Raw genomic sequence first — 23,323 nt, 5'->3', positions numbered from 1 at the left:
GGGTTAATTATTTCGGTAGGGTCAGGTTGGGTCCGACCCGATGTTGGCCCGATTCGGGCCGGGCTCGGCCTGATCCTAACTAAATGGTGTTCGGGCTTTTTTAGGGTCGGGCTTTAAATTTTTTTTGATCGGGTCGGGTAGGGCTTGGCCAAGCCCGAGCCCGACCCAACATTTTACCATCCTTACTCCAAGCAAATAAAGAAATTGGCATAATCAGAGAAATCAAAATAGAATGCAACTTACATTAAAAAATAAAAATAAAATGCAACTTCAATTAAAAAGGACACCTTCATCAAAGCACTGAGTATAGTCTTCGCTTGGTCAAGGTTGCATTTGACCTAAGAAGAGTATGTCGAAAAGAGAAATCGATGAAAAATGACATCATTCTGTTTGCCGCCACAAGCACCAAAACAATGTTCAATGAGAACACACATCACATCAATAAACAACAAACCGTTTATCCCTAAATAAAATTAAAAATAATAAAATACGATAGCCAAAAACAAATAAAAAAATAATTATATAGCATAGACTATTCAAAAGTTAGTCTTGAATGAAATAACCTAGTATGAAATTATCCTCTCTCAAATTTTGTAAAAATTTCATGAGAATGAAAGAGTACAAGATATCAAGCAGAGGACCACAAAAGAGGAAATCAAGCTTGTGGTAACAAATTTTTTCATTGGGGATCCTAAGTGCTCTTCTGAGTAAAACAAAGTCCACACTCCATAGTGAGGCATAAAATGCGCGCGCACACACACACACATATATAAAAGAACATAATAATGCTCACATAGTCAGCACTCCACAATGAGGCATACAATACACAATAAAAAAATAGAGTGAAGCTAACCCAATGAAGCTTTTTAAATTATTGTACATTATTTTCTTGTCTTTTCACCTAAACAAAACATCAACCAGCATTAGGATAATTCTTATAATACCAATAGGAACTCTTGCTAAACTTTGGTAAAACAAATAAATAAATCAAAAAGTTTTCATCCATTAAGTTTCAAATCCAAGCCATCTTAGCCCCATGCCCTTCTCACGTGGAGTCTGTGAGCTTTCTCCCTCGACTTAAATACATTGTAAAGATTGGGATCATTAACTCGTGGTGGAGGTTGTACTAATAAAAGATAGTTAAAAAGCTATCATTCTCTGATCCATAATGCAAAATGAAAAGAAATTGCAACATATATACTCATGCATAGAAAATGCACAAAAACACAGGCATAAAGTTTGAATTTATACAATCACCTAGCCTGCCAAATCATTATTTGTATAAAGGAAACAATATTCAATTTCTTTGCCTTTCTATTTATGTTTGTTGTTTATTAAAATCCCTAATAAAATGAAAAAAAATCTATCAACGTAATTTAAAAACATGATTACTATAAGAAAAACAATAGTTGGATTAAGAAATGATAGCTTTGCTACATTGATGCTTCAAGTAAATCACTCAAACTTGTGTAGGCATGAGAAAGAAGTGGTATAATTTAAAAGGGAACCAACTTTGTCAATTGATTATGAAGTTTACTATTTTGATAAACTCAAAATATGGATAAGCAATTTGATGATTATATATATGTCAAATTGTTGTATGAATGGTTTAACTACAATTATACACAATAATTTATCAACAAAAATGCTATCTATACTTAGGCGAGTGATAAGACTAACCTGCAAATGCTGCAATATAGGTTTTTGCCATCATTCACGTTGGCCATGAATAGAAAATTCATAAAATGTAAAGCAAGTAAGGATTCACAGCACAACATAAACATACTCCTAAATTGGTTTACAAATTTATTAATTGGTGCACCAAATTGTGTCCTTGATTAACTAGACAAAACCTATGGAACTGAAAACCAAATAAATAAATAAATTACTAATTAATATAATATTGATGGTCATTTTGCAAGATTGTTCAAATATCAAGTAATGGAAGCCTAGATTCACAACAATTCTTGGCAGATTTAATGTCAAATTTCAAGGCTCTCGCCAAAACAATTCTGATAATACCTCCTTCCAAAGAAATGCACACTCTTTTTCTTTCTTTTTAATTTTTAAAGGATTACATCAACAATGTCTAAATCCTCTCCTCACTCATACCAGTGGGGTTTTAACTACAGACCTCTTGTACTACCACAATAAATATTAACAGTTGAACCACCAACCATAAAATTTTTTTAAAAATTTAAAAATTTTCCACCAAAAGATTCATCTCCAAAGGATTATAATTTCATCAACCCACTTGATGTAACATTTAAATCATACTTTGTCTTTCTAATAGTTATAAACAGATGGGAAGACTCAGATGATGTGAGCTTACAATGCCTATGATTGCAGACAGAATAGCAAATAATGTTCGTATCAACCAACTTTTTGTAAAAATTCTAATCACAAGAAACCCATCAACTAAGTCCATATGAAATTCAGATCAATATAGCCAGTGAATGCAATAAAAAGAGTGAGAACCAGCAATCAAATTAGAAAGCATCCAAACCATCAAATTCAAGTAGCACCTCAATAGCAACATCTAGTTGCAAAAGTATATGAATAGGTGAACCGAAGATTAGGTGTTATAAGTCCTTCGTTTTCTCGAGCTTTATGATCCAACACCTTCAAATTAATCAGAAGAGTCTCAAATCTTCGTTTTATACAACAAAAATAAGAAGACATAATCATGCATGGAATTAAATGGCCAAGTCTAGATAAATAAATTTTCTTTATCTTTTAGCATGCAGACACCAATTTACACAAGTTAAAATCTAATTCATTCACCACATTTAAAAAAAAAAAGAATAATTATCAAGAAACCTATAATAGATAGATATGGTGTACTACTTTTTCAGGGGTAAGAAGTTTTCAATCTTTATTGAAGTCATAGAGCCAATCCTCATCCTCATTGTCTAAGCCATACTCAGCAAAATTCCCAAGCTCAGCCCGAGCTGCTAATGACAATTATTAATATTTTAACAAACAAAGTTAGGCAAGACAGATGTGATGCTTATCTAATAATATGAATAGATAGTTTTAACATTATATCAACATCAACAGACCTCCTCTCACGCGTAAATAAGAAGTAGTTTGGCTAAATGTCTGCGAATAGTCTCATTCATATGTATCAACAACTTCAAATTCAGGCGTGGCTATTTCAGAAGCTGTTTTCTTACTAGGGACTTGATGCACCTTATAAATATATGGTAATTAACATTGAAATTAGAAAATAAACATATGGTTTTAAATTTTTTAAAATGCTAGAAGGTACCTTTTGACTGTCAAGGTCGACGGAAGAGGTGTGAGTTGCGTGAGGTAAATGTGATGTTGGTAGTAGAAGTAGTATGATTAGTTGCGTCAACACTAGTAAGAGGAGTTGTATCATTATTGCCATCTTCAAATTCTTTGACTAATTTCACTATGGGTAATTTCTTATGTATGTCTATCAACCGTGTCCGAATGGATAACCTACTCATCACTTTAGATTAACACTCTCATTTAAGTGTAATTGTAATTATGAAAACTTAAGAATCAAACATGCATCAATAACAATGATGGCAATCATGAGAATGATGTAACAATAATAACAATCCATTTGTAGTTAAAATAAATAATTTTAAAAAATGAAAAAATAAAGCTTTGCATACGAATGATGATAGAGCAATAATTTAAATTGTGTAACAGAAACTTGCTTGAAAGAAACCTTCTCCCATCTTCGGGATTTTGTGATAAGATAAATATTTGAAAAGTGTGTGTTAGGGTTACGGTTAAGGTTAAGGTTAGGCATTTTGATTTTAGGAATTGTCTCCTGTTCTGTTTAGTATTAGTAGAAATTAAAAGAGAATGAATAATTTCATTGAGCCCCCTAATCTATTTATAGATTAATATAAATAATGATCCAAAAGTTTTGGAATTAGTCTTCGTTGCCCCTCTAAATAATATAAAAATGAACTCAAAGGCTCAAAATTTGGCTTTGCTACTTATTCTCTCGCAATTGGAGAAAAGTACACTTGCACAATTTTGATTTTATGAAATTTTTTTAGATAAAATCTTAGCTTTCATGTATCCAAATTAGAGAAGAGGTATAAGAGATGAGCAGGGCACTCATCAAGCTATAAAGTTGGCGCAACAATGCTTAAAGCTATTTTAGCAAGGGAATGAGCAATGCCATTACAAGCTCTTGAAATATGTTGCAATGTCACATTGTTCAAACTTATTAAGCTTTCTTGAACATTTGAGATGATCCAGTGTACTTTTGTTTTGCTAAATTATCTTCCAGCCACCAATTTCACAACTTTTTGATAGTTAGATATGAGTATCAAAAGCTTATAACTAGCAAAAGTTGTAGTTTTAATTCCCAGCTTTATTATTTTTGCTTCTATTGTAGTGACATCTCCATAAAACTTAGTTTGCTTTTAGGCTACTGCAACAAACTTTCCTTCAGAATCTCTAATCACTACACCAAACCTGCCATCTGATTTCTTAAGTTTGTAATCGCATCCACATTCACCTTGAAGCATGCTGTTGGAGGAGTTTTCTATTCCTAATTTGCTGAGTGTTTCTGACTCATATAAAGTCATAGCAAGGGAATTTTTTCTTCTAAAATTTCACAATTGCTTCTGCTTTGGCCAATGATATTAAAAATCTTCTTTTTTTACTTCAAAGATAGAAAGATTCCTTGAATGCCGACTTGCCCAATGTAGAGCTATAAAGAGTTCTATCTCAGCCTTACTCTTCTTTGCTACTAGAGCTTAAACAACATTTAACAGTACTTGATTTGCAAAAGGCTTCATGTCTATAGAGATGTCTTTCGAGAAGTCTATAATCCTCCATGTCTTCTGTGCAGCTTTACAATCTAAAAGAATATAGGAAGAGTTTTCTCCTTGTCTACCACACCTTTGGGACCATGGTTGTTGCAAGACTTTATTTCTTCTAGAGTTTCTATGTTATTGAGAGTATGTTTTGTGCTGCCCTCTATATAAATATCTTCAGTTTTTATAATAAATCGAGTTTTTAGATTACATGCCATTCTAATTAGCTTCTCTTTACTGAAATTGGACGGTATGGAAATTTAAGTCCTTAAGTAACTTGATAAAGACTTTTAGCCAAGTAGTTAACATATTTATCATACCCCTTCAGTAGTTTATTTGGAATTAATAATGGGTTGATGGAAGACATTTTCTGAAAAAACAAAATAGACATGCATAAATACTTTGAAACAATATTCACAATAAATGACAAAATGCAAAAAATTATAAATGCATTTTAATTTATTGTAACGATAATCTAGTACCACTTTAACAAGCTATCTGTTGGGAAAGTCATGTCTACACTTACTAGACCCAATTATCCATTGAATTATTTACTTTCATGTAAAGACATGATAAATAATTATTGTTATCCCTTTGGGCCTAAATTTGTTAATAGAGCTTCGTTGGGAAGGTTTATAACAAATTTTAGTTGAGTGTATAACCATTGTTTCAGTCTACGTACTTTTTATATCAATAGTCACCATTGGGGTGAATAATTGATTGAAAAATATTTCAATTTTATCTTTGAAGAAATTCATCAAATAAAATATCTAATATATATACCTTTCGTAGGGAACATCACCGTATCGTGAAATCGAGGTATATATATAATTTTATTATTGAACTAACAATAGAGCCTGTGGGAAAAATTATCTTGAATTTTCCCTCTCCCACTCAATATTTTAAAATTGATTTTTCCTTTTTCAAAACATACATATTGTTAATTGCATGCTTCCTATAATATTATCTAGATGATATCCAATATTATTTAAGCATTTGCAAATTACAAACAATATAATAAGATTCATAATTAATGAATGACATGTAACATTATGCATAGAGTGGCACTACCTATTCTATATGACATGTTATCATGGTATATTATCATCCAAAACATAACATATAGAAAAACAATTAAATAATCTTAATTCATGGCTTTTCTAAAAAAAAAATACATTAACCCTAAGCCTAATCTTCATTGGGCTTCTTGCCAATGTCCATATTCCATAGGCTTATCTTTATTAATAGACTAGGGGAAATTGAGCTTTTAAATTTATTATTGGTCCAATTTTAATTTATTTTTGGAAGGAAATAAATAAATAATTAAATTTTTTTATTAAAATAAAAATTTTAGACCAAAAATAAATTTAATGTGTTCAATTTTATCTATGCATTTTAATCCATTAAGCCCAAATTTCAATTGGGCCTAAAACTAGGATTTTTTAAGCCCAAAATTGTTTTTAAATTTAAATGCAAAAAATTAAAACTTAACTGCCCAAAGGAAACGATTATGGAACTATAGGGACCTCAATGATAAAAACCATGAAACCCTAAAATTCATATTCTTTTCCTTCTTCCCCAGCCGCCATCTCCAAAAACCTCCGCCACTATTCAGACGCCAGCCGACTTCCGACGCCGAGCCACCCGCCGCCGCGTTGCCGGAAACGCACCAAACTCGCGCGCCTAACTTGCTGCTCGTGGCCAACAGCGCGCGCTGCTTACTGTGCGAGCAGCGTGTGCCAGCGTGCGCTGCACGCACATGCCACTCTTCTCGCACGCGCTGGCTGCTGTGTGAGTGCTTGCGTTACTGGTTGGTGGTCGCCGCTGAAAAATCCAGCCTTCGTTTCTTTCATGTCCCTTTGATCTGTCGTCGTGTGATTAATCTTCAGCGATTTACAAATTTCCTAAGCCAATTTTAGCTTACAAAATTTCTATAACAGTAAAATAAATCAAGAGGGAAATATGATGATAATAAGCTACCCCTCTTATTACAGATCCAAAGGAAAAATATAGCAGAGAATCTAACCATGAATTAAGACAAACCAAAATATGCTTTATTCATATATTAAACAAATAATATATATCTGAATAAATTGTGCCACTCTAATACATAAATTTCAAGATTGATTTTCATACAATATTCTTATATATTAATATGAGATGGCTCTAATACCAATTGTTGGAGAAAAAACAGTTTTTTATATTTTTATAAAACTTTTTAGGACCAATCTCATACAATATATAAGAATACGTAATCTAGAAATCGTACCTTGAAAATTCAATTTGGTTTTTTCCGTTAAAGTGATTTAGGCTCCCAGATCACGATCCGTCATCACCACTCCTGTTAAATCACGAACTGTCACCACCACTCCTGTTAGATCACGATCCGCCACCAAATAATCTTCCAGGCTATGACTCAAGTTTGATCAGCACTTGACGTGTGGGCGCCTTTATCACCACTAAAACAACTAGCACGAGAAATTTTTTTTCTCAACAATAGAGAAAAAAAATATTTTTCTCTTATATGTATAAAGTGACTGCTCTTTTCTTTTGGAAGAAAATAAGCCCTTTTATATTTCTCCCTTTAGTGAAAACCCTAGGTTCTATTTTTTATATTATTTAATTCTATTAAATCAAGTTTGATTTAAATTAAAAATAATACACCAAAAGTAACGTTACTTCTTTCTTGTCATAGGGGCCCACCTTGTAAAATAATACAAGACTCCTTAGACACAAGTACATTACATGAAGCCTCTCACTAAATAATATATTTAGGCTTTGAACCCAAATAGCTAGTTATCTGCTTATTAATCCAATAGTGGTGCAGTCAATTAAATGAGCTAACCCGGGAATCATTTGGGAATATACAATAATGGCTACAACAATTAAGTCTGTAATTAAACAAGCCTAATCATTTAATTCCAACTCTACTCCACTATAAGATTGGAACTGACCTCCATAATTGTATGTTCGAATAATAATTCGTCTTAAGCCACACTGATTTCTTTACTGCTTAATCATTTGTATCACATCGTTAATTAAATCGATATCTCAACTGTCCAATCAATTTAATTAGATCTTAATCCTTGATACTTACTAGTTTTCTTTAATGATCATTTTCAACATACTAAATATGTTGACACACTCTAACCAGAGAATTCTATGATCAAGTGCCGAAAATCCATCAAGAGATGCGTCGTACAAATTCTATATTGTTAATCTATAACTCCAATACTCATAATTGCTCCCACCAAGATACCGGGTAATCTTGAGCACAATTGTGTGTCGTGCCCATTGGTAATTCAAATGGAATAACAATTACAATCATGAAATCATAACTAACTCACTATTAATATTACAGTAAAATCAATGCCTATGAGATTTAATAAGTCTAACAGTCAGTTCAAGGTTAATTAAATCTCATATGTGATCCAGCTCAATGTAGTCAAACTACATCAGTAAATTCATATATGATTAAGACAAATTATTTAATAAATTTACTACAGTCTAAACATAAATAGAGCGTCCAACTTTATTTATCAACTGCGAACTAAATTTATTTAATCATAAGATAATTTGTATTTATGTCTTCTGTGAATCCATATGATGATCACATAAATACATATAATATGATTAAACAGACTTTATTCAATATATATTTATGCAATTGAAAATATCTCAAATATTTTATTAATCAGAAAATAAATTAATATGCTTTAAAAGAGCATATAATCCTAACAGTTCCAACTTCAAAACACAAGATCCTCTGTCGTTTTGAATTTCTGGATTTGCTTTCATACACAACAATTCTCCACCTTGAAAAAAATCACCCTTGATCATTTCCTTCCCTTCCTAAGTGAATCAGTAGCAGCCAACTCCAGCTATGTCCAAGCAAACCTTGAACTTAGTTGTAGTGACTACTTTTGTTAACGTGTCAGCAAGGTTTCTATCTGTATGTATCTTCATCATTCTAACCACACCAATGGAAACTACAGTTCTTATAAAATGCAGCTTAATGTCAATGTGATTTGTTTTTTCATGATGAGCTGGGTTTTTACTCAAGTAGATGGCACTTGAGCTGTCACAGAATACCTCTACAGTCTTCTGATTCATTCTAAGTTCTAAAATCAAGCCTTTCAACCACAAGGCTTCATTTACTACTTTAGAGGCTGTTGTTTATTCAGCTTCTGTTGTTGATAATGCAACAACATGTTGAAGACTTGCCTCTAATTGATTAAGCAGCCATCCAGCATGTACATATACCCTGTGAGAAACCTTCTTCTATCTAAGTCCCTGGCAAAATCAGAGTCAACAAATCCACATATCCCTTTAGACTTGCTTCCTGATCTTCTATACACCAGCCCATAGTCCAGGGTTCCACTTAGGTATGTCATCACCCATTTTACAACCCTCAAATGTTCTTTTCCAGGTGAAACCATATATCTATTAACTACTACACTGAGAGCATAAGAGATATCTGGTCTAGTTAGAACCATGGCATACATCGTACAACCAACAACATTAGTATAAGGGGTCTTAGCCATTTCCAACTTCTCTTCATCTGGTTTTGGACATAGTTGACTGAAGAGCTTAAAATGTGCAGCCAGTGGAGTCATCACAGGTTTACAATAGGTCATTCCAAAGGTTTCCAAAGTAACATAATACCTTTGCTTCTGTCCATCTTGATTTCCATGCCCAATATATTCTTTGCTGGCCCCAAATCTTTCATATCAAATTCAGAACTCAGCATATTCTTCAAAGCTTTGATTTCCTCCCTTAATTTGCAAGCTACTAACATGTCATCTACATATAGTAATAGATATATGTAGAGACTTGAGTTTATCAGCTTGTAGTACATATAGCAATCAAAACTACATCTCAGGTATCCATGTGACAACACGAACTCATCAAACTTGAGATACCATTGCCTTGATTTGCAAGCTACTAATATGTCATCTACATATAGTAATAAATATATGTAGAGACTTGAATTTATCAGCTTGTAGTACATAAAGCAATCAAAACTACATCTCAGGTATCCATGTGACAACATGAACTCATCAAACCTGAGATACCATTGTCTTGGAGATTGCTTTAGCCCATACAGTGACCTTTTTAACAAGCAAACATGATCTGGTTTCTCAGAATCCACATAGCCCTCAGGTTGAGTCATAAGGATTTCTTCTTGTAGCCTTTTATGTAGGAATGCAATCTTGACATCAAGTTGATCAAGCTCTAAGTCATGGACCGCAGTTAATGCTAGTAGCACTCTTATGGAAGCATGTCTAACCACAAGAGAGAACACCTCTTTAAAATCAACTTATTCCTTCTAAGTGTATCATGGACTGCAGTTAATACCTCCTCGGTTCACTAGCTGTAAGGCCTTTTTTATTATGAAAATTCACTTGCAACCCACTGTTCTTCTGTTACCAGGCTTCTTAACTAATATCTAGGTATTATTCTTCTTAAAAGAGGCTATCTCATCATTCATAGCTTCCTGCCATTCTGATTTGTGGGAGCTTTGAATTGCTTCAGCATAACTCTTTGGTTCATTTGCATCAATATCATGGGATGCAGCTAGTGCATATGCTATCATATCAGTATATCCATATCTCTGTGGCGGTTTTTTTTGTCACTTTTCTCTGTCTTTTGTCAGCTGATAATCTTGTACTTGAGTCTGCCTTTGAGATTGTGGTTGAGAATCATTGTACTCTTCATGATCTTCACTGTCTTGATCTGAATGTCCATTTTCCTCATATCTCTTTAACCCAGATTGCTCCACCTTAAACTGAATTTTATCATGTTTTAGAGTTCTTGAGTTTTAATCCCAACATCCTTTCTGATCTCCAAAATAACTTTTTCATTAAACACCACATCTCTGCTTATTATACACCTTGGAGGTTCTAAATCAATACACCATAGTTTATATCCTTTAACTCCATCAGGATAGCCTAAGAACTTACCTTTGAGAGCCCTTGGCGCCAACTTCCCTCGATTGACAAACACTGTAAGATTGTCATAGCTTGCTGGTCTCCCATGCCACATCTCAAATGGAATCTTAAAGTCCAAAGCAGTAGAGGGACTTAAATTCACCAGATAACATGCTGTCAGTAAGGTTTCTACCCATAGACTTTTAGGAAGTTGTGCTTGGACTAGTATGCACCTTACTTTATCCATCAAGGTTCTATTCATTCTTTCTGCCAATCCATTTTTCTGAGATGTTAACCTCACTGTTTTGTGCCTTGCTATCCCTTCATTTGCACAATAGCAGTCAAATTGCTTATTGCAGAACTCAAGTCCATTGTCTGCTCTCAGTTTCTTTACTTTTTTTCTAGTCTGATTTTCAACTAAGATTTTCCATTATTTAAACTTGCCAAAGACTTAATCTTTGTGTTTCAGTACATAGACCCAAACCCTCCTTGAATAATCATCAATCACTGACAAAAAATAATTATTTCCACCTAATGAACTGGTATGTGCAGGTCCCCAGAGATAAGAGTGTATATAGTCTAGGATGCCAAGAGTTTTACTTGTTGATCTTTGAAAACTGTTTCTTGTTGATTTTCTCAAGATACAATCCTCATAAAAATCCAACTCTTCTATCTTATCTTTTCCCAGAACTCCTTGTTTCTCAAGCTCTTTTAACCCCTTAACACTCATATGTCCCAATCTCATATGCCACAGCCTAGTGTTTTCCCCACCAGAGCCAACAATCACATCAGTCATACTTGTAATTGCCTCACCATCTATGACATATACTCCATTCCTTTTTTAACATTTCATAACTATCTTAGAACCCTTCATAATCAACAACCTACTAGAGTGAGATCATGTTCCTCTTTAAGTCAGGAATATATCTGACCTCTCTAAGCTCCCAAGTTGTCCCATCATGAAGCCTAAGACTCACATTCTCCATTGTAGAAATGACAAGCCATCGATTTTTAAATGACATTACATCCAATATTTTGAATTTTAGTTTGCAAGCATGAGAGAGATGACAAGTTGTTTTCCATATAACACAAGGATGACAAGTCGTCTGACTTTGAATATTGTAAATGGCATGACATCCGTTGCACTTTCACAAACGACAAAGATATGTCGTTGCATTATCGGTAAAAATGACATGACATTTACAATTTACAAAATGACAGCGCACACATGTTTTCTAATGAAAAAGCACCTCATTTGAAAATTTGAATTCCACTTGATTTCAATTAAAGTAAGAGATCCTTTCTCTCGAATTGCAATTTAAAAAAAAATGGCACTATTTAAAAAATTATTAAAAAAACGACGTTAACATTGCTTTTCTATTTTTTAATAAAAAATTTACTATTTTAAAATTTCACTTTAGACGTGATGTGTCATCTATTTTTCAACGACATTACGTACATATGAAACTTGTAAATATAACTGTGCAACATAATTTGATTTCCATTTTGGATTGGTGTTTTTTCAATGTGTTTTATTGTGGTGAATGGTGGCTAATGTGATAATTTCAGGATAACTATAATCCTATTCTTATGGCGCTGGCATCATGTAGTGTTGATCTTGATGAGTTAGGATATCTCAAATGACTAACTGGTAAATTCTTTTCTAATGTCTCCAATCCCTTCTATTAGTTTGTGTTTATAACCAAAGAGTTAGAGAAAAGCTTAGTCTAAAGCTCGTGTTTTCTTATTATCTATACTAGGAAACTCCTTAATAGGTGGTACATAATGTATTAAGACACAAATGTGTTTGACAGAACATCTCAATGAAGTATTTTTTGAACCATTTGAATTCTATAAGGCTTTGGGAGCATCGCAACTGATCATCAAGTTGAGGATGGATCAATTGGTGATGATGTAGTGTCATTAGTTTTCGTTCTTGGGCAAGAGTGTTCTAGGACCCTTAAAGATCGATACTCATAGAAAAACGAGACAAACTGTTACCAACATTTTGTTACCAAAGTTATGAATTGTTGTGTAAATCAGTCTCAGCCTTTGATCCTAGGTTTAGAGAGTCGCTGCACCGATGCATCATGTATATTAATGGCACTAATAAATGTAGAATGACTCACGCACGCTGGAAAACATTATCTTTCTTGTGCTTCTTGGTGTCTTATCTCAAGGTTCATATCCTTAGCAAGTATCAATTTTTATCTCAATGTATAATGGTTAAAACATGTTGCCACTACTAAGATTCCATTGGTAGAATGTAGAATTGATCAAGGAGTTAAGGTTTTCACGTTTTTGTCTCCAATCAATCTAGATTCTGAATTATTATATGTATATGACTCTTTATTAAATGTATATTTTTGGAGGAAATCCCCTCAATTTCCTTTTGTAAGGCAGCAGATCAGTCTCCTCTAAATTTTCTAGCTAGTGATCTCACAATTCCAGTAGATATTTGCTTCACCGCGTGAAATGTTATAAAGATTTTAAAAAGTGTTAAAAGCTCAACTCAAACTCTGGGCTGATCCAGACCTTTCTAGCCAAACTCACCAGCGCTTAAGTAAAGCCCAGTACATAAGGGCTAGGGATTGGGCCTAAATATTTTAAGGCCCATTTCTAACCAGCTCATCCAGCACCCCTTAAAAATGATTTTTATACTTATTTTTTAAAATTAAAATTAAATCTCTCCCCCATTACTTCCCTAATATAATAAATACACGTTTATTTTGTATAAACTGATGTAACATGATAAAATTGGTTGGATTAAATATCTCTTGGCCCACATGATATATTTCTATCATTTTATACTTTCATTTAACCAATAAATTAATACCACATCAGTTTGTACAAGAGTTTGTAACTGTATCATCACATTAAAATGATTAATTCGCCTGTTTATTATAAAATTGTGTTTGAAAATCCCAAATTAAATTTTTATCTCCTAACTTTCTAGGATTTAAATTCATGTAGTTAACCAAATAAAAATATCTTAAAATCACTTAACTAATTTAAATATTTGACTTTTGAGATGAGAGACAAGAACTATGGTGAGAAATTTATAAAATAGAAAATGAGGGTTAAAGAGGTAAACTCAATCTGAACTCTTAATTCTGAAATCCAATTAGATAAATTTTGAAAAATTTATATATTAAAAAAAAAGTGAAAAATCCGAGGCTTCCTCGGAAAAAGGAAAAAGTAATGAGCTTGATTTTAATTTTTGGCCGGTCCGCAGAGCTCCCTAGCCCTTAGATTGTTGTTTTTTTTTTTCTAATAAAAATACTACTACTAATAATAATAAAGTTCTTACTAATTTATACTTCAATTAAAATAATATAAAAATCACGCATTGATTTACTTCCCATGTTATTTATTTTCACATATTTTAATCAGATTATAAGTTACAACAAATGTTAGTTAGGAAACCTTAATAATAATAATAATAATAATAATAATAATTAGGATTATCTTAAAAAGATAAAAGATTTCTGATTCCATTAAAAAGGCAACACGTGTCCCGAATTTAAGTTAAAAACTGAAGTTGAAAAGTTACTGAGCCCTCCTATTTCATTTTGGGAGGGAAACCAAGAGTATCGTTCTTCACTTGAGGGTATTCCAGCCAACGTCGATCATTTGCTTCGCTCTAAAGTAAGTTAATCAACATTTGCACTCATTATTATTATTATTATTATTTTTTTCTCGTCCACAGTTTATTAGTCCAGTTTCTGGCTTCTTACTCTGTTTTCTCTGTTTCATTGCTGTGAATCTTTTGCTAGAAAAAAAAATTGCTTATTTAATTTAGTTTATTTGAAAATGGAGATACAATGAAGCAATAATAAGCTAAGCACAAAAAGAAAAAAAAAAAAAGAGAGAGCAAACGTTTTCGCAAGTTACCATTATTTCCAAACATATGGAATATACATGCAATTCAAATTTTCTAAAATTACCTTAATTAAAATGGGGTATTATTGCCAAATGTGCGCAATATGCACGCAGTGAGTTGAATTTTGGCCATTCAGTGCTTTGACCTTTCTACTAGGTAGCGAAAGCAAAGCATTTATTTTGGACTGTCGATTTGAATTTTGTTTTGTTTGTGCTTCTTTCTTAGCAGGGAAAGAGAGTGAGGAGATCTAGAGTGTGGAATTATGGAGCCGCCAGAAGAGCTCCGCTGCCAAAGAAATAGCGGTAGCGGATGGCGTTGCAAACATTGGAGAATCCATGGACAGCCAACCTGTGAGGAGCATTATCTGTACTCCCTGAGAAGAAATGATAAGAGGAAGAGACAGTTGCAATTATGCACCGCCAACAAAAAAGCAGTAGAAGAAAAAGTTGGCATTGTGAGTTTATTTTATTTATTAATTTTTTAAAATTTACATGCATGTCTTAATTCAGTTTTAAATTTAGTCATTTTTTTTCTTTTTGTTGGTGAAAAATAAAAAAAAGAAGAGAGAAGGTGAACTTGAAGAAGAAGAAGAAGGAAAGACATGCAATAATGCTGATCTCGTGTTTGTGAATAAAGAGAAAAACAAGGGAAGTGGGACAATTGGACAGGTGGAAGTGGAACCTTTGGCCAAGAGGACGAGAAGAAACAGTTCATTGCAATTGCAAAAAACTAACAAAGAAGAAAAGAAAATTGTTGGCAACGTGAGTTCACCTTTGTATACCATTTACATTTCGTTTGTTTCTTGAAATTTATATGCAAACTTGAGTTCAGTCTAGACAATTACTAATATTTTTTTTTTCTAACTGGTTAATAAAAAGAAGGGAGGACACAAATTTAAAGAAGAAGAAAGGGCATGTAATGAGTTTGATGATGTTTCGGTGAATAAAGAAAATGATAATGGAAGTGTAACAATTGGGGGAATGGAACTGGAACCGTTGTCTAGGAGGACAAGAAGTAAGAGTTCATTGCAATTGCACAAAACGAACAAAGAAGTGGCGATACATTTGTATAAAAATTCTACCACGAGCACACGCAATAGAGCCGTAGACAGTCAAGTGAAATCCAATCCACAAAATAAGGATATAGTTGGCAATGTAAGTTCACCTTTATGTACTATTTATGTTTTGTTTGTTTCTTCAAATTTATATGCAAACCTGAATTTTGTTTGGACTGATTACTAATAATCTCTTTTCTAATTGTTGAATACAATGAAGAGAGGAAGTGAAATTGAAGAAGAAGAATTGGCAGCCAATGAGGCTGGTGACATTTTGGTGAAAAAAGAGAATGGTGATGGTGGGCAAATAGAAGTGGAACCATCAGCCACGAGGAGGACAAGCAGCAGAAAGCTGCAATTGCAAAAATCTAACAATCAACAAGAAAACGTGAGCAATGTGAGTTGATATCTCATTATATTTTGTTTGATTGAATGGGCACCCACATTTCAATTCGACTTATTACTAACAAAAATACAGGGGAGGGAAGATAAGTTTCATTATTGTCATCAATGTCACCAGAATCACAAAAGGGTGATAAGTTGTCAGAAATGCGAGCGGAAACACTATTGTGCTACTTGCATTCAGAGATGGTATATTTTTTTTACTCTACTTTAAATTCAGTTAATCTAAACAAATTACTTTTATTGTTTTATTCTTGGTGCAGTTAAAGGTAATGGGTTTAAAGACCTTCATTGATAACTAGATTAATAATTAATTGTCCACACACAGTATGTGGTCTTTATGGTGCTTCTTCTTCTTTTTATATAATATTCTACTTAAACTTTCTTGAAAATATTAGTTCAAATGAAAGGAAAGAACGACTGAACAATAGTTCACGGTAAAGCTTTAAAGCGCCTGGAACAAATTTTAGATCTGGAATTTAAAAAGTTTTAGTAATTTGTGTTTACGCCCAATTCTTCAAATTTGCTCGCTTTTAAATTTTGCTTTATTTTAGGAAGAAGAAAATATTAGCCTGTATAATACTTCCAAGCTGTATTTCCTGCTTGGAAATGATGTATACAGGGTTTATCCTTCTTACCTAATTTATGGATATTATTGAAGAATCAAAATTTCAGTAACAATTCGGTGTAAATTTTAGTAAAATTGTGGACTTTGAAGATGTATTTTTAGTGCTTTATGTGATTTGAAAAGCTTGATAGAAAGTGTAAAAAGGTTCACGAGTTTCCAGAGAATTCTCTAAAAACACTTTAAATTTATTTCTTTTGAATGTGTTGGAAGTGAACTTTTTCTTAAAGTTGAATTTCTTACTAGATTTGTAGTTTGTTTTTTTGGGCTGTTATATAACTTAGAGATGTTCTTAAAATATTCTAGAAGAATATGACCCCCAATTTCCAATTTTATGGCTCAATACCATCTTGCAAATGCCAATTCCACCTTACCTTTTTTCTTTTCTGTTATCCATTTTTCATAATCCTTAATAAGTATAAATCAGAACTTATAAATTTTAATTGACTGATGCTTGCTTCACCAACATATGTTGGAGAATTTTTTCTAATTTTATGCTTTCTAATTTTCTAATGATTATAATGATACAAGCATAATATTCATAACAATTACATAGAAGTTTAAAAAGAGAATGATATTTGAGTTAGCAAGATTTTGGTCTCTACTTGCATGATAATTCCATTTTCTATAGGTTTATGAACAGTTTTCCCACAATATATAAGGATCTTTGGCTCTATGAACAGTTTTCACAATTGTTCAATGGCTATTACTCCATGCTTCAATGATAGAATTCATCTGTAGAGAATGAAATATAAATGAAGTTTTTATTAATCCTGAACTTCATGTATGATCGCATAAGTGACTGACGCTTCTCCACCTTTAAGATCAAGCATGCTGAAAACTCGGTAATGGCTTTATGGTCCTATTATTGAAATACTTTGTCTAAATGAGCATCAGAATGCAATGATACTTGATTCACATTGACAAATCTAGTTACAAGTTTTACCAGAGAACTCATTTGAAACTTTCTATGTAGATGAAGCTATTGTTTAACCTATGTAGGTATGTTGCAGTAATTTTTTTAATTAAAAGCGTGTCTTTAGTTACAAGTTTCTTAATTTTATGTTTTTTGATCAATCTAATTTCTAATATTAGTTTTTTGTTACAAAATATAGGTATCCTACAATGTCAGAGGAAGCGATAGCAAAGTCTTGCCCATTTTGTTGTCGAAATTGCAACTGTAATGCATGTTTGCATAATAGTGAAATAGTTAAGGTTTGTTTAACTCACTGCATGATTATTTAGTCTGTCATCTTATTAGATTTCTTATCATATAAATTCAAAGGAGAGCATTTCTTGTGATTCATTGTAGGTGACCAGAGATTTAGGAGCGCCTGCAAAGACTGTGGAGAATATTGGGCACTTCAAATATTTGTTACGCCTATTGTATCCCTTTTTGAGAAAGTTTCATCATGATCAGGTGAAAGAAAAGAAGATAGAGGCCAAAATTAAAGGTATTAGCTATTAGTTTGACTTAACTGGTTAATTCTTCCTAAAGCTTATTATAGACTCCTTTGTTCCATTGTGGACAGGATTAGAATTGTCAGAGATAGAGGTACCGCAAGTTGTATTGAGGAGTAATGAGCGTTTGTTTTGGTAAGATCAACATCTACGAAAATACCAATATCTTCATTTTAGCTTTCTGAAAATATGGATAACATGCTCATGCTGTGTTTTGTGGCAGTAACAACTGTAAAACCTCAATAGTTGATTACTATAGAAGCTGCCCTAGATGTTCCTATGATCTTTGCCTTACTTGTTGTCGGGAAATTCGTGATGGTTGCTTGCAAGGTGGAGTTAACATGTACACGAGTCATTTTGACAGAGGGAAAGCTTACTTACATGGAGGAGAATCTCTACCATTGCCTTCAGGTAAAAAATCTGGGATTAGATTCAGCTCGAAGAAACGTATGAGGAAAATATCTCAGTGGAAAGCTAGAGAGAATGGTGACATTCCTTGTCCCGTGAACAAATTGGGTGGTTGTGGACATGAGTATTTAGAGCTAAAGTGTATATTTGCAAATGGTTGGCTTTCAGAGTTGAAGGTGAAAGCAAAAAAATTAGTGAAAGTCCATAACTTGGTGGACAGGCCCCATCATTCTGGGCAGTCCTGTTCTTGTTTCAAATTGAATGGTCAGATTGATTGTTGTAGCAAGAGCTTAAGGAAGGCTGCGTCTCGGGAAGGTGTTTCCGATAACTATTTATACTGTCCTTCAGCCACTGATGTGCAACATGAGAGTCTGGAGCATTTTAAGAGTCACTGGATTAAGGGAGAGCCTGTAATCATTACAAATGTGTTGGACTATTCATCTGGCTTGAGCTGGGAGCCAATGGTGATGTCTCGTGCAGTTCGTGATACCTCGTATTCCAAAGGCTCTCAAAAATTGGTGGTCAAAACGGTTGATTGTCTTGACTTGTGTGAGGCAATGCTCTCTCTTTCTCTCTCTCTAGTTATCTATCTATCAATATATGTGTAAAAGCTTAACTCTTTTGCTAGTGATAACCAGAATCAGTTCATACAGTTATGATGCTTTGTTTAAAGTGGACACCTAGAAATTTAGTAATGAAGGCCTAGCTAGATTATGCTAATTATAGAAAGGGATTAATTATCACCACAGAAAACAAATAACGTATCAAAATTATAATATTCTCCCTAAACTTAATACTGTTGCTGCCAAATAATGCTGTACTACTATGAATAGAACTCATTATTTTTTCCTTTGTGCGTAATCTTGCCCTCAAATCTTAGAAATTGAATCAATTGGGTACCATTTTTATATTCACTAGTTATCTTCTAGTATTCATTAGGGAGATCGTCTTCTTTTGATTTTACATATTATTTGTGTATTCTGGTGTTGATGTGTTTAAAACTGATGCATGTGCAGGTTAAAATAAATACATACCAATTTTTCAAAGCCTATATGGAGGGCCGAACTCACAGTAACTCTTGGCCAGTGATACTTAAACTCAAAGATTGGCCACCATCTTGTTTATTTGAGGAGCGGTTACCATGCCATGGTGCAGAGTTTATGAATATTTTGCCTTATAAGGACTACACACATCCATACTCAGGAATTCTAAATATTGCAACAAAGCTGCCACCTGATTTCCTGAAGCCTGATCTAGGGCCAAAAGCTTATATAGCATATGGAGTTGCAGAAGAGCTTGGGCGCGGAGATTCTGTGACCAAGCTTCACTGTGACATGTCAGATGCGGTATGCAATGTTTATTAAATTTTTAGTTGCTTCTTGGTTCATGTTGAAAGGCATTAGTTTACAGTTAGTTTAGATGCTTAAAATAAGTGGCATAGCCACAGAATTTTAAAATATGATAATCCTGTCTTAAATTTTTTTCATATGATGTGAGCTATGATGTAATGGATGTTGATCTTCTAACACATACATCTATCGGCCAACTGATGGATATAGAGCAATCGAGAACCTTATAGTAATTGGCTAATCACTATAAATTAACCACAGTTGTTTATTATGGATGGTGAAATTTAATAGAAAAGTTGTACCCCTGACTTCTTTTCTGGTTTTCATTTTCTTAATAATTAGTATTTTTCATGTGTTTCAATAAAATTTTCAGTTCATTGCTCAGTGAATCAAACATTATACTTGCTGACTTTTTCAATCAAAGAGCACCGCAAGAAAGAATATACCTTAGTCTTTACAAATGTCTATAAGACTTTGAGCATGACATGACATGTAGTTTGCATAATCTTGGGATTCACTATCTAGTTGTTTATGCATATCTTAGGTGAATGTTCTGATGCATACAGCAAAGGTGGACTACAGCTCTAAGCAGGTTGCTGAAATAGAAAAGTTGAAAAGAAAGCATGCTATCCAAGACAGAAGAGAATTTTTTAATCCTCTGTATGCGAGAGATGAAACATTTGATATGAACCACTCAAAATCTGAAGAAAAGCTAAGACCAATATCATCAATGCAATCTAATACCTTGTCATTGAATGGAAAAGATGGAGGTGCCCTTTGGGATATTTTTCGTAGAGAAGATGTACCCAAACTTGGGGAATATCTAAGAAATCACCATAAGGAATTCAGACATGTCTATTGTTCTCCAGTAGAACAGGTATTAATTTTGATAATTACGGTTTTATAATCATTGCATTTGTCAAATCATAAGTTATTTCGTGGATTTTCTAAAAGGAGGGTTACAAATTTTCTCTGCATAAACTTGAAATCTTTTGATGTAAATGTTTGATTAGAACACATTTTTTTTGGGTAATGGTTCGGATTCAAGTTGACGGCTCTTTTCAAGTGGATAATCTATTTTGTATTGAATTCCAGTTCAATGAACCAACAATACAAACACACGCACAAATGATGATGGGCAAATTTTGGCAAAAGAATATAAAAATAGATAAATTCTTTGTATGGCCAGAGAAACAATTGGTAAAGTAATACTGTGTTGCATGTGGTGGTAAACTATTTCTTTTTAGGGGAATGGGGATATATGTTTGCTAGACTGGCGTTGCATTATCAAAATTGAATATGTTCTTAAACTTAACAGGTGGGATTCTTGAGTGGTGTTGTCTTGGGTTCTAGTTGAAGTCCTTGTAAAGCTATTTCATAAGGATGTTCTTGACTTGCCTTTTATCGTGGGGGTACCAAAAAGCTTTTGGTGTGGGTTCTAGAGTGTTTCCTACTTGTCATTGATCTTTCGGATTTTGAAAACAATTTGAAGTTTCTTACATGATATCTTGGTCCTTGAGTTTCTGCTAATGCTTACATTTATTTGGCTGAACACTACAGGTGGTGCACCCAATTCATGATCAAACTTTTTACTTGAATATGTATCATAAGAAAAAGCTCAAAGAGGAGTTTGGTTAGTCCTTATTCTTCATTTTGGTGTTGCTTAATTATCATATGGCTTTGACATGTATTTATCTGTAACTTTGCTGTTCTTTTGCAGGAGTAGAACCTTGGAGTTTTGTGCAACAGCTTGGTGAGGCAGTCCTTATACCTGCTGGTTGTCCCCATCAAGTGAGAAATCTAATGGTATGTAGATCCTTTGTGATGGTGTTTTTTCTAGCTGCTGTAATTTGTTCGCATATCAGGAATCAAAAGAACAGCAACCTGTCAGCTCGTCTTCTGGACTATTCATAGTTGTTTACTTGCTTCTTGTTTATCAGTGTTAATTATTTCAAGTGCAGTTGTTTTTGCCTTACATATGTGTACTATGTTCCATATGAGGTATCTACATGTTACTTGCATCTGTACATAATTATGCTCTTATCATTGGTTTTTTTCTTTATATTTGCAGTCCTGCACAAAAATTGCTCTTGATTTTGTCTCTCCTGAAAATATTAACGAGTGCATCCGTTTGACTGATGAGTTTCGCACTCTGCCTAGGAATCACAGGGCTAAGAAAGACAAACTGCAGGTGCATTATTTCATATCCTTCGAACATAGCATGCTAATTTTTGTGTTCGTTATTGCTGATGATAGGAACTTTTACCAAATGTAACAGTGTTTCACTATATAAGAGCAAAGAATATTAGGAAAAAAATATTGCCTTTGCATTAATCAGCAGAACGCACGCCCTTCCCTGAACATTTTTTTTTTTTGTATTATGTGAAACAGGTAAAGAAAATGTGTCTTCATGCAATAGACTATGTCGTGCAAGGATTAGAAAAACTCACAGAATGACTGGCAAGCTTCGTAACTGAAAGGTTTCTCTTCCTTTTAATAGGTCAAGCCTACAAAAGAAAGATGTAAAATTTGTTATATTGTTCTAATGTGTGAGATTTTGGTAACATTTTATATAAATATTGCTGGGAAGCGCCACAGTTTCAATTTTACTAGAACTTGAACTCTCATATTTTGGACCGAAATCAAAACGACACAGTGCGTGCGTTGTTTTGGTTGCTCGTGTCACTGTTATGGCTTTTCATTGTAAACAACTTTCTTGGTGCGTTGGTTGCTTTTTTAAGCTAATGAACTGTTTGAAAATTTAAAAATACGAAAGTTCTTACTCCTTTTTTTCAAACTATATTAGCATATCATTAAATCACTGTATGCAGAGCAGTCTCATGTCCTTAATTTGGGAATAGGGAATTAGTAATTTACTAAATGCATGAATTGTTTTCAATTGCCTTGTTGAATTGTTTAGCATCAGCTTTTTCTTAAATCAGTACAATTTAGAGGATGCCATTTTATGTGTAATAATCCAAAATTATGAGAAATAGAGATTTTGTTATCAACTATTTGGTGCTGGATAAAACAGCTGCATCCCTAATTATTATCGGCCATTATGCATTTCTTGATTTTTGTCAATTTTTTAAGATTACAAAATTTCCTTTCTCTAAATTGTCAATACAAGCTAATCAAACAGTCATATTAGATTAATAATAGAAACGAGTACAAAAATGCAACATAATTTTCATAAATAAACTGAGCATTTTTCTAATGAATTACTACTGGTATTAACTTTCAGAAGAAGAAGAAGAAGACACGATGTTAATTGTAAGCATTTAAGATGACATTAATTTGGGATAGAAGTACCCTTGATTTCCTCAAGTTGAGCTCCAGTTCCAGTATTTTAATTTGAGTCCGTTTCTTCTCTAATTCAGCTTTGTTTGATTCTCCAATC

General features: G+C 33.3%; 1 protein-coding gene and 1 pseudogene across 7 annotated transcripts; one reads left to right on the top strand and one right to left on the bottom strand.

Moving 5' to 3' along the window:
- Positions 1-2,489: 2,489 nt before the first annotated feature.
- Positions 2,490-3,476, bottom strand: LOC112498588 (uncharacterized; annotated as a pseudogene).
- Positions 3,477-14,270: 10,794 nt separating this feature from the next.
- LOC112498587 (lysine-specific demethylase JMJ29-like) lies at positions 14,271-22,532 on the top strand. Of its 7 annotated transcripts, none has more exons than XM_052443014.1 (16): positions 14,271-14,389; positions 14,850-15,078; positions 15,185-15,385; positions 15,503-15,778; positions 15,899-16,075; positions 16,157-16,269; positions 17,821-17,920; positions 18,018-18,159; positions 18,238-18,301; positions 18,390-19,128; positions 19,591-19,920; positions 20,468-20,800; positions 21,484-21,556; positions 21,644-21,729; positions 21,995-22,114; positions 22,315-22,532. In XM_052443014.1, exons 2-16 carry the CDS (start codon positions 14,887-14,889, stop codon positions 22,378-22,380), a joined length of 3,012 nt encoding a protein of 1,003 aa, XP_052298974.1. In that variant the 5' UTR covers positions 14,271-14,389; positions 14,850-14,886; the 3' UTR covers positions 22,381-22,532. The 7 variants fall into 7 exon arrangements, with proteins under 7 accessions (XP_052298974.1, XP_052298973.1, XP_052298976.1 ...); XM_052443013.1 differs by having other exon boundaries at positions 14,306-14,389; positions 14,853-15,078; XM_052443016.1 differs by lacking the exon at positions 14,271-14,389 and adding an exon at positions 14,441-14,736 and having other exon boundaries at positions 14,853-15,078.
- The last annotated feature ends 791 nt before the right edge of the window (positions 22,533-23,323 follow it).

This window comes from Citrus sinensis, chromosome 6 (genome assembly GCF_022201045.2).
Source record: "Citrus sinensis cultivar Valencia sweet orange chromosome 6, DVS_A1.0, whole genome shotgun sequence".
NCBI lineage: Eukaryota > Viridiplantae > Streptophyta > Magnoliopsida > Sapindales > Rutaceae > Citrus > Citrus sinensis.
The sequence above is the reverse complement of the archived record's forward strand: the minus strand, read 5'-3'. Positions and strand labels throughout refer to the sequence as shown.

Coding starts and splice junctions, on each gene's coding strand:
- LOC112498587 (XM_052443014.1), top strand. CDS start 14,887: ATGGAGCCGCCAGAAGAGCTCCGCTGCCAAAGAAATAGCGGTAGCGGA. Junction 15,079..15,184: donor TAGAAGAAAAAGTTGGCATT/GTGAGTTTATTT, acceptor AATAAAAAAAAG/AAGAGAGAAGGTGAACTTGA. Junction 16,270..17,820: donor GCTACTTGCATTCAGAGATG/GTATATTTTTTT, acceptor TACAAAATATAG/GTATCCTACAATGTCAGAGG.